Raw genomic sequence first — 11756 nt, 5'->3', positions numbered from 1 at the left:
GAGGTGACTCTGCCATCCAAGGAAACAACCTGTTGTTTAATTTCGTGTACCTCAGACTTCAGTGCTTGCACTATCTTGGTCGCCATGTCCTCTAAATCAGATTTCGTGGTAAGCTGGGGAAGAATGGACCGCCATGAGTTGTCCTCATCTGCACCACTGGACCCGGAAATGGCCGACAGTCCCGATCTCGTGGGGGATTCAGCCTGTGGCAATCTGGGGGTCTGGATCGGGGATAGCTCACGATCTGCCCGCTGTATGTTAGGTGCCAACGAGGCCAGCTGTGTCCGCCGAGCGGTGTCAGGGGCAGATGCAGTCTGCTTGCCTGGCGTGCTACTCACTGCAGTGAGGCGGCCGGTCGCCATCTTGGCCGGATTGTCGTGCGGGCCCGTCCGCTGATTGCTGCCGAAATACTTCCGAATACCGCTGGAAGAGGACGGAGGTGAGGGGCTCCGGGGTCGGCGAGGCTGTGACATGCAGGGAGGGGGTGAGTAGGGTCAGTATCGTCCGCTGGCAACGTGTGGGAGAGGAGACTGTGCAGAGCTCCGGGAAAGCACGTCCTCACTCAGCCATGCTCAGGCCACGCCCCCCTCTGCTTGGCAATTTAGCATAGTGTGTTCAGTAAGAGAACCCTTATCTATAAAGAACTCCTTGTGTTTAATTTTTAACTCCTTATTTTACATTCCTTTTCAATTTGGTTAGAACACAATCCTCTTGAATTGCTAAACACCTGCTAACAATGGACATTTAACTTCCAGTACCTGCTGGGTTAAAAGATCATAATTATGAAAAAATATTGCATTATTTATCGCATGTCATTTTTTAAAATGTATTTTCATTTAAAAAAAAAAATGTCTTTTTGGTTTCGGGGCAAACTTTAACAATGCTGGGTGATTTCAATGGTTGCCTTTTTTTTTTATTAGCATGGTTCACATCTTCCAAAAAACAAAACCATAACTGTTTAGAGACCCTGTCACCATTCCCATTCAGGGAAAAGGTAATGAGAGGGTCGGTTTAAAGCCCACCCTCTGCGCACGTCCTTTTCTTCTCCGCAGTGATCCTTTGCTGTCGGGGGCAGGATAATTGGCCAGCTTGATCTGCTTATATATACTCAGAAAAAATGGAAATAAGTGGAACTCCTCCACTGCGTATGTGCAAAAATGAATCGCTTTTTTTCTTTAATAAATCAGTGGAAGAGAGAAGTACATAGGTGGGTTTACAGAATGGAGGGAGCTTGGGTAGGAGTAACCAGCGGTATGACCTTCAGCTAGTAGTATAAAGGTGTCCATACACCTTACGATTATCGGACAAAACTTTTCGTACAACGGCCCCATCCTGCCCCGATCTCAAGGTTAATCTAGCCTTAACGAAAAGCACCTGGACGAAATGTGGTAATTGATTTGCCGTATTTTCGTTAGCGCAAGCGCAGTGTAGGTCATACGACTTGACGGACGGAAACGCCACCAACCTTACGAAAATCGTACGATCTAGCAAAGTTTTCAAACATGCTTGACCGTCAAAAGTCGTACGATTGTACAGTACTATCGGTCGGGCACTCTATTCACACGTTACGATTGCCGTACAAAAAGTCGATCGCGTACGAAAATCGTACGATAATCGTAAGGTGTATGGGCACCTTAAGCAGCTGGCAGGAGTATGGTAATTGACACTCATTATGGTCTCTTATGAAAGCCAAATATAATCCAATTTTCAGCTTTACATCAAAGGCGGCACACAGATCTGCTATGTATCCTCTACACTAGAAAAAAAAAGAAATAAGAGCCAAGAGATCAAGATGGCCACCATGAGTATTCCGGCAAATTCACGCTAAGAATATAATGGTGACATAACATAGAGTAACATTATTGTGAAAACTGCAAATCGACACAATAAGTCAATCCAGATCTAGACAGCTGAAGTTTAGCTCTGCTGCTCCCACATCATGCTTCTGTTTGGTGGGCCCAGGCGTTGCACGTTAGAACAAATAGAGTAAAGCTGGCCATTCACCTATAGATTATCTGCAGATTTTCTATGGTCCGATGGAAAAAGTGCAACAGATTCCTCCATCTACGCTAAACTGTGTGGATGGAGGAATCTCCCACTGGGCCAAGCGTCAGTATCTTGCTAGTCGGCCCCGCTGGCTGTCAAAATACCTGAACAATGCCTGCATCCATTCAGATTGTTCAGGTATTTTGACAGCCAGCGGAGCCGACCAGCAAGACACTGAAGCTTGGCCCAGCGGGAGATTCCTCCATCCACACAGTTTAGCGTAGATGGAGGAATCTGTTGCACTTCCAGCTGACCATAGAAAATCTGCAGATAATGTGTATGGCTGCCTTTTAGAGGGCCAGGCCGAGCTCAGCATTACTGGTAAAGTGGGTTTGCCTGTATCTCTGGATTTATTAAGCCTTTGCTAGTAGTGACCACTGTCATATAAAGTGACTGAAATGCATAAATTGTTTCCAGTCATTGTTCACACTTACAGCTCACTAAGTATTTTGATGCTGTTGCACCAATCTCCGTCAGATCTGAGTATTTTTGCCTACATCTGTTCCCTACAGGTACGAAATGATGAAGGAAAAGTTATCCGATTCCACTGTAAGCTGTGCGAGTGCAGCTTCAATGATCCAAATGCAAAAGAAATGCACCTTAAAGGGAGGAGGCATCGGCTGCAGTACAAGGTGGGGACTAGACTGGTGACAGGAGAATTCTGTTTATCAGTAACTGTACAGATTGAAGTAAGGATATGCCCATACTAAATTGCTTTCCGCCTTTTCCTCTTCTACGAACAGAAAAAAGTAAACCCAGATTTGCAGGTGGAAGTGAAGCCGAGCATTCGAGCCAGAAAGATCCAAGAGGAGAAGATGCGTAAACAGATGCAGAAGGAAGAGTACTGGAGACGGCGAGAAGAGGAAGAGCGGTGGAGGATGGAGATGAGGTGTGTGTTGGAACCTGTTTGGAGTGATTTAAAGTAAAATGGCATACTGTAGTTATTGGTAAAAATATAAAATGCCGCATGTTGACTTCCTATTCTGTGCTATAGCCATGTTTTCTAGGTCTACAGAGCCAGGGCCTTCCTTTGGCTTGTTTGGCCAATTTATAAATGGCCTGATTATGCCTTATATAGAGGTATAGTACACAAGTTACAATCTTAAGCCTCTCAATAGGATACTGGTGAATAATTACCCAAACTAAAGTAACATTTACTTAACTGTTAGCTACAGATGGGTTGTAGAAAAAGCATTCTCTGCAATGCTTGTCCAATACCTTGTGGGGTTTCATGTCCTTGACCCATCTCTGCTGAAGGTTCATAGTCTGCATGAGAACCCCCACCTATCTGTTCAGTTAAGCTGCTTAAGCAATGCAAAAATGACACTCCACCCTCAGAGCAGTATACCTTCTAAACTTGGAAGGCACTGAAACTTGGATACCGTCACCCTGCCCATGCTGAGCAAACGAAATTGACACTGTCTAAGCAAATGGCTTCTTCCAACCCCTGTTATATTCTTTTAACCTGCTCTCCCTCGCAGCTCTTTCCTTCACAACCCCTTTCTGGTGCTTTCAGGTATGGGGTAATATGACATGCTACCCCGGCTCCCCCTCGGAGGCTGATATCAAAGCCAGATGCAGAGGAAGGAGCTGTGAGGGGCATTGGTAAGAGTATAAAGGGAAATAGGTTTACCTCTGCATGGACAAGGAGCTGAGTTGTCAGCTAGGCACTGCTGATTTTTTACGTTTGTGTTTTTTTTTTCTGTTTGGCGGTTCCTCTGAATTCCGTTTCTCTTTGTAGTTCAGTCTAAGCTCATAGTTTGATACAAAAATGAAGCCTGTAGTATTGCACATGGTTAGCCAGTGACCACCTAACATACTGTCAGTATGTTTATAGTTGCCACAGTCTCGCAAACTTCTTGCAATGTTTGTTGCTACAGAAAGTATCGGTGATAGGATTGTGGGAAAGACATCCATCCCCCCATTCCCGCCCCCCTTGTACGAGCTGAATTTGTAAGTGTACAGGCTGCTTCAGGCTCCTGCCCATCCAATGAATTCATTGCAGGATCTACTCTGATCATTGCAGGACATGTGCATGACCTTCATTCTTTACAGATGCATGTCGTGGACTGGTCACCTTCATCCTGACATCAGGACTTTTCTGACTACATGATTGTTCCAGGTCACTGACATACTTGGCTGTATAGCCTTGTTGCTGGTACCTTGAAATACATGCGAGTGATGGTGACTTCAATATTTCTATCCTCAGAGGTTCTCGGTCCTCTTTGTCGCAGGTGCAGGTTCCAGCATTATAAGCTTGCCATACACACTACAGTCCATACAATCTCTGTACCATTCTTTAGATTTAAGAAAACTTTGTAGTGCCTACTGAAACAATCTACCCAATTTACACCCAGCCAAGGTATAGGCAATCGTTTTTGATTCTGGAGATATAGGTTCATTTTGTACTGCTTTACAGGCGCTACGAGGAAGACATGTACTGGAGGAGAATGGAAGAGGAGCAACATCATTGGGATGACCGACGGAGAGGGCCGGATGGAGGATATCACCATGGTCCTCCAGGACCACCTGGATTATTGGGAGTGAGACCAGGGATGCCACCACAACCACAAGGACCATCTGTGAGTACAGCATCAAAGGTGCAGCTGTTGGATTTGAGAAAGTTGGGATGCAGTCTGTCATATGCTGCTCAGTCCTGTTAAAGATCGCCAGTCACATTTTTTTTTTGACCACCGTTTTTAAGATCAAGTGTAGCTTTTTCCCCATAGAAATCTGCCTCCGTTTTTAATTTTTAGAAAATAAAACCCAACTTTTTTTTGGGGGGGGGGGGACACAGGAGGACATTTACTGTGACCCAAAACTCAGCATATAGCGGGCTATATGCTGATAGCACAGAGCTGCGCTGTGATCCCGACAAAGGACGGCCTGTGAGTGTGGGTGCTGATCAACGGTGCTTATCCACACTCCGCACCAGTGCAAACAAGTCTGGCTGCATTTCTTGGTAAAATCAACTTTATTGTTCCAGAATACGCATAGGTCTGGTCAGAGCTGCCAGACAGATACAGAAGGTCTGCTCAGACCCTCCGCACTCTGACACAGACAGACTATGACTAAGCCTTGCCTGGCTGAACACATTAGATGTGGAGGGTCTGGGTGGACTATTTGTATCTGTTGTCCAGAATAAAGGTGATTTCAGCTGATGTTACTGGAAGTGCATCCGGACTTTTGGTTTGTATTAGTGCGGCGTATAGATGAGCGTCATTGGACAATCTTTTTGTTTGGTATTCAAAGCATTTGTTCAGCGGTCAACCCTTTTAAGTAATGGGCACAGTGTCTTGTCGCCCCACCTTCCGAGTTCAGTAACCCCTTTCATGACCTCTGTGGAAAAATCTGCATCTCCTATCAGGAGGGGAAAATGTAACGGCCATTGCGGACTTCTCATTCTGAAAATGCTATTTGCCTGGTATGCTGATACTTAGGGTTAATATTTTTTTTTGAAACCCTGACCCAGCTGTAGAATGCACATAGGGATCCTCTTTGCCCATTTTCTCAGATTATTGAAGCAAGTGGATCAACATAACAACCAAGCCACTAGCACTTTGTGGTCAGTGCCCATATGTCTCTCGGGAAAGGATCACGTGAAGTCTCTGTGATCCCAGTTTTAATGTATGCAAACTATCTTTTGGTTTCAGCTTTGTTTCATACTAACCTATTTTATTGTTATGCAGCCTCTCCGACGACCTGATTCCTCTGATGACCGATACGTTATGACCAAACATGCCACCATCTACCCAACAGAGGAGGAATTGCAGGCTGTCCAGAAAATCGTGTCTCTGACTGAACGAGCGCTGAAACTTGTCTCTGACTCCATGGCTGACCAAGACAAGACTAAGGGGAAAGAGACGGAAGAGAAGAAGGATCTCAGTAAAGAGAGGTAGGGGAAACTCCTAGAAGTGTGCTATCATGTCCATAAAACACATCAAATCTTTATTTTATTCATATGGTACAACCACTTTAATTCTTACAGGAAACTAGAGGATTTTGCGTTTTTACAATGTATTAATTTTTTTCCTCAAGGCGTAGAAAAAAATTAATGCGCTCACATTAATAAAAAAGGGGAGAAAATGTGCATCTATCAGTTATTGTATTCTGTCCTGCAGAGCATTGCACAAGCTACTGCAGACTCTTCCCTTGCCTCCAGTCTGCGCAGAGCTATAGATTTACCTTTATGGGGCCAGCGGAAGTCATTGGTGGACAAGTGCGTTGATATCATTGTACTTGTGCGCCAAGGAGATCTGTGAGTCCCCCTTCTGCAGTGGCAGATGAGACATGTAGTCGTTTATTCACCCTGTGCCAATAGGTAAATTAGAATATTTAAGGGGATGGGGGGTTTATTAAAAAATGAAATAAAAACAGTCCCATAGAGGGACTTTAATCTGTAAAAACGCCAGACTTCTGTTTTGACAACATACCATTCTCATCCATTGTGTCCACACACATTCTCTGGTTTCATGATAATTCCACATAGGGTAATAGCCAAGTTTTGGATTTCACAGTTTTAATATTGCATTGTGTAACTGTGGTTAACCCTTCATTTTTCAGAGCACTGAAAGGAGTCCTGCGTGTTGGTGTACTGGCTAAAGGATTGCTTTTACGCGGTGATAGAAATGTCAGCCTGGTTTTACTCTGTGCCGATAAACCAACCAGGGCTTTGCTGACTCGCATAGCCGAAAATCTTCCCAAACAGCTTGCCGTAAGTTGTGTGCTTTGGATTGCAATGTCTCTGTAATAACGCTGTATAGTACATTCAATCGCACAATGTAGATGGCATTCAAGTTCATGTTGGTTAGCAGTGTCCTCTCTTGGATTGTCATTGCTCACATGTACATTATTATTAGAGATGCACATTTCGGCCAAAAATGGTACCATGTGCAGAATGCGGATTGTACCAAAATGGCCGAAGATGCAGTGCATCCCTAGTGCATCCCTAGCTTCTCTCCACCCCGTTGGGCGCCGGTCTGTGTCCCCTCCGATCCCTGCTGCTCTCCCCTGCCTGTGTCGGCAGCAGCGATCAGAGGGGACATAGAGGCAATCCAGCTGCTGGTGCCCTCAGGAAGGAGAGAAGCCATCAGCAGACGAGGTTTTTCAGGGGCAGAGCTCGGCCTCCTGTGACAGACAGGGCAGTGAGGATGGAGAGCGGAACATAAACACTCAGGGATCAGGACTGAGTGTTTGTAAATAACTGAGGACATAGTAAGCTTACTATGCCCCCAGTTATAAATGAACAGAATGTGCTCTACATCACTTCCTGTTCATTCATGATTGTGGACATAGTAACTGATACTATCGCCTCAGTTTATGAATGGACAGGAACACTGAGCATAGAGGCTTCCTGTTCATTCATAACAGGGGCTGCAGAAAGAGATTTAGGACTCTTGTGTGCTCAATCTTTTTCGTTTTTTTTTTTTTTTTCCTCAAAGCACCTAATTTAATATAAAACATTTTAAAAAGGTTTTAGTCTTAAAAGTTTCATTTTGCTGCATCCCTAATAATTATTATGCCAGATTATGATCATTTGGTAATACGGTGTTGAATACAGCTACTTTGTTGCAGATTATTGGGTTGGTGTAACGTTAGAGGCTCTGTCACCAACTTTTAAAAATTGCACAGAAAAAGCAAATATTTTAAATGTTTACCTAAATAGATTTTTGTATTCACTTGCAATGTGCCTTTACAGTTATTAGGAAAATTGACTTCAATTCGCTAGCGCTGCCTCCTCCCTCCTTGCGTCTCATAGCCCTCTCCTCTTCTGGAAATGTCTAATGACTTTCTGTCCCCTCACTTCCCTACACAACCTTATGTAGCTGCTGAGGGCAGAACAAGGGGGATTACTATAGCCACTTGAGTGACGTCTCTGTCTTCAGGGGCTACTGACATCTCATCCAGCATGGTGGCACCCAGCAGCATTCTCAGGGATTTTGGATATCTACACAAAGCAGACTTTTACAGGAAAATAACATGCAGAAAAAGCATCAAATACACATAGTTTTATGGAAAGACTTTTGTTGATGTGAATGGTCTGGCGACAGGATCTCTTTAAATGAACTTTGTTTTTTGGGGGGTTTTTTCCCTCATTTTATTACATTGCCCTCCTAAGAACCTGTATTTGTTTTGCTCTGTTCCTGCAGGTGATCAGCCCTGAGAAATACGAGGTGGACTGTTCCATCACAGATGCAGCTATTATTTTGAATTCCTGCGTGGAACCTAAAATGCAAGTCACAATCACGCTGACCTCTCCGGTCATGAGAGAAGAAAGCACGAGGGATGGAGGTTGGAAAAACCTTAACAACATTACTCCTATGAGCACTTGTATTTTTTGTTTTGTTTTTTCCTTCTTGGGATGAGGGGTTGTCACACAAAAACATGGCGTCACCGTTCCTACAAGATGCATACTGGATTTTTCAAATGAATCAGTTCAGATTTGGGGGAATTTTCAGTTCCATTTTCAGCTCAAAGTAAACATTGAATAGTCCACGCAGTGTAAACCATTTCGGCCCCCTTGTTTCGGTTTATGATGTATTTGAGGAGAGTAGACAAGTCAGGGGCTCCCTCCTTTTAATGTTACAAGCTGATCAATTTGTTTTTCCCGATTGGCATAACAGGATAAATATGGATCATGCTCCATAAAGATGGATAATGTAGTATGAGCAGTTTGCATCTCTAAAAAGTAATTGATGTGACGCTAGTGTTGCTGTCGTGGTATATTATGTAACCCTTTCTGGTCATCTACTTGCTGTGAAAGCAGAGACAATGTCTGCAGTTTGTTGGTTCTGTCATTATGTAGGTCAGAGAATGACATTTGTTTCCTTAGCAGGTGTCTAGGAAACTGCTCACTGTAATACAGGCAAGTTCCAGTCTGCAGTAAATACTTCATCGTCCCTTAGAAAAGCAAATTCCAGTCCATCTTGTGTTTAGAAGGGTAGTAGTACATACCTCTTTTGGTTCTATGCCATACACAAGTTTCACAGACATTAAGGAAATGTTTTTTTAGCTGTCCTTTGCATGCTTGATTTTTATAAAAGGAAACAAAGAAGTCGTTGATCTGACCTAGTGTGGATCCAGTCCTGGCATCACACTAAATCTGGGTTCTGTTTATACAGTTTTTTTCTTTTTGTCTGCAATACATTGTTGAGTTTCTTCTTTACATACAAGGGTTTTCCCACTTTAATTGATAAGTGGACCACAATTTTAGACCTCTCTGTGCAGCAGTATATCAATCCCTAGTTCTATATTGCCTTGGCCAGCTAAGCTCAACTCTTCCTAAATCTGCTAGCACTACACTATGATATACAAAATGTGTTTTCACCTGTTTCATTGTAGGAGAAAACTACTACCCAAACGGGCCAGTTATATGCCACATTAGGTTCAACCTAAATTGCTAATAATTTGCCTTTCTGACTGCCACCCTTTAAATTTGCCACCAAATGCGGGCACGTGGGCAAAGGTCGAGTAGTGGTATTCTGAGCACATACTGAAGTTTACTATTTATGCGTCCCACTCACTCTAGTAGGTTTTTGTTTTTTTTCTCCATGGATGAATCTCTGGAGATCAGCGTGTCCAGTCCTCGGCACGAGTCCGTTCAGGTCGGCTGATGTGCTCCTCAGCCTGATGACCGCATAGACTAGCCATACCTCTGGGACTGGTTAATTCATCTGTGTTGCAAAATTGGTGCATCTTATGTAGAAGTCCACTTTTCAGTTAAAGTTGAAGGTGTCTATAATGACCATTATACCTTCTGCTTAAATAACAAGGTTTTGCAGTGCGCAGTCTGTCACTTAACCTCAAAATGGCTAATTTAAACAGTCACTGATCGCCTATGGACTTCCCTTTTGTTTGCATGTCTTGCTCCTGATTCTAGATGTCACAGCTTTTGTTACATGAAAGCCAAAGTCTACTAGAGAAACCCGTTTTGTTCAAAATATTGAAACGTGTTAACCTTGCTGTTGAGCCTTTCCACCAGCAAGTATACTTGTGTATGTTTTTCTCCATCCTTTCAGCTGTTCCTCCTAAAGCCTTGTAGCTGAGAATTGGTTCCAGCCAGGAATTTCTGCCAAGACAACGGAAGGATTTTTGACCAAGGTTTTCTAGCTCAGTGTCACACCAGCCTTGTTAATGTTCTAGAGGGGGGCTTGGTTGCATAGTGCAGGCATCTGCTTTTCCTTCTCTTCTCCTTGTTTCTTCTCAAATGTATGCAGTGTTCACACTATTTTTTTTCTCCTCTGAAGGTTATGCATGTTTTCTCTATTGCCTACAGGATGTAGAAACTGAAGTCAACAGAAATGTTAGCTTGAGTGCAAGAGGCAGGAAATTGACTTTGAATGGATAAGGAAACTTCCCCAAAAGTCTCCTTACACTTTCGCCCCCGCCCCCCACCTAGGTCTAACCCCACCGCCAAGTCCCTCGATGGTGTTTGCAACAGTACGCTTGCTTCTTAATCTAAAATACATGCCAGCACGGTTCAGCCTCATCCTTCCAGCAGCCCAACTGAAGCCTAAGTCTATTCTGTCCAGAACGCACTGCCTCGCATTGCGGACGGCTTACTTTTTTGTGGGGCAGGAGGGGGCGTGACGCGCCATTGAAGTGAATGGCACCGTAGCCACGCCCTCCGGCCGCAATGCGATCGCCCGCACGGGATCACAAGGCACATTATGCCTGCGGTCCGTTCCAGTGCGATCAAAATGCTGCAAGCACTAATTTGATTGCCCTGGAACGGGCCACAGGCATAATATGCCTTGCGATCCTGTGCTGGCCGGACGCCTCCTCCTGCCGAACAAAAAAGTGAGCCATCCGCAATGAGAGGCAGTGTGTTCTGACCAGATTCGGGCCGGAACGCACTGCATCTAGTGTGAACGGGCCCTAAGAACCAGATGGGGCTAAACTGCGGTATTGCAAACAATGCCGTTGGCCTTGGTGTGGGTGCTAGGGTAAGTATGGAGATTTTGAGGTGGGCTCGACCTACTTAGGGGGGTAGGGGCAAAAGTGTAAGGAAGCTTTATGGGAATGTTTCCATACCCATAAATCATTTGGTAAATTTGTTCCTCCTGGATGGAGACTCCTAAATACTTCCCTTCCCAGCCAATAAAGAAGTTGCTGAAACTCCTTTTTTCTCCCAAAGCTAAGCATGAAATAGTGTGGGCACAGCAATCTTTTCACTGATTAACCTCTTATTTCAAGAGCATTTTGGAAATCCAGTTAAAGGGGAACTCATTCCGAGTAACTGTTTTTTAATTTTCGGTGTACTGGATGTAGAGCATTACTTGCTTCTGGAACACTGCTACTTTCTGTCAAGCTTTCCCCCCAAACTTTGCTGCACTTAAATTAGCTCAGTGGGAAATCTGACAGATATATCAAAGATTGAGATTGGCAGCAGGAGGCAAGTGTAGCTTCACATGAGTCCCCAATCTCTCTGCTTGTGAAAGTAAATGACCGGTTTTCACTGGAGCCCTTTAAATTTTCCTGTTTAACTGCCTACCCAGTGATGATATGATTTGCAAACGTCAAATGCTTTCCTTTTTCTCCTTTTGTTAGCTGCGTGTTTCAACAGTGAACCAAAAGTCCTGAGTTTGTGGCCAAAGAAGCAGCATTGTGAATGACCAGATAGGCATCTTGTCATGTCTTGTTCACACCAGAGAGACATGCTGTCTGATAAATAAAGCATGCAGGACACTGCTCTAACCCCAACACCCCCC

General features: G+C 44.2%; 1 protein-coding gene across 1 annotated transcript in view; it reads left to right on the top strand.

Moving 5' to 3' along the window:
• ZFR (zinc finger RNA binding protein) overlaps positions 1-11756 on the top strand; it is a 67021-nt gene that overhangs the window by 46283 nt on the left and 8982 nt on the right. Inside the window, exons 14-16 of the mRNA XM_018570537.1 lie at positions 5736-5941; positions 6610-6760; positions 8196-8337. Of these exons, the coding sequence (XP_018426039.1) occupies positions 5736-5941; positions 6610-6760; positions 8196-8337 (499 nt within the window). The remainder of the gene's footprint in view (positions 1-5735; positions 5942-6609; positions 6761-8195; positions 8338-11756) is intronic.

The sequence above is a fragment of the Nanorana parkeri genome, unplaced genomic scaffold (genome assembly GCF_000935625.1).
Source record: "Nanorana parkeri isolate BGI_ZX_2015 unplaced genomic scaffold, ASM93562v1 scaffold38, whole genome shotgun sequence".
Classification (NCBI taxonomy): domain Eukaryota; kingdom Metazoa; phylum Chordata; class Amphibia; order Anura; family Dicroglossidae; genus Nanorana; species Nanorana parkeri.
The sequence above is the reverse complement of the archived record's forward strand: the minus strand, read 5'-3'. Positions and strand labels throughout refer to the sequence as shown.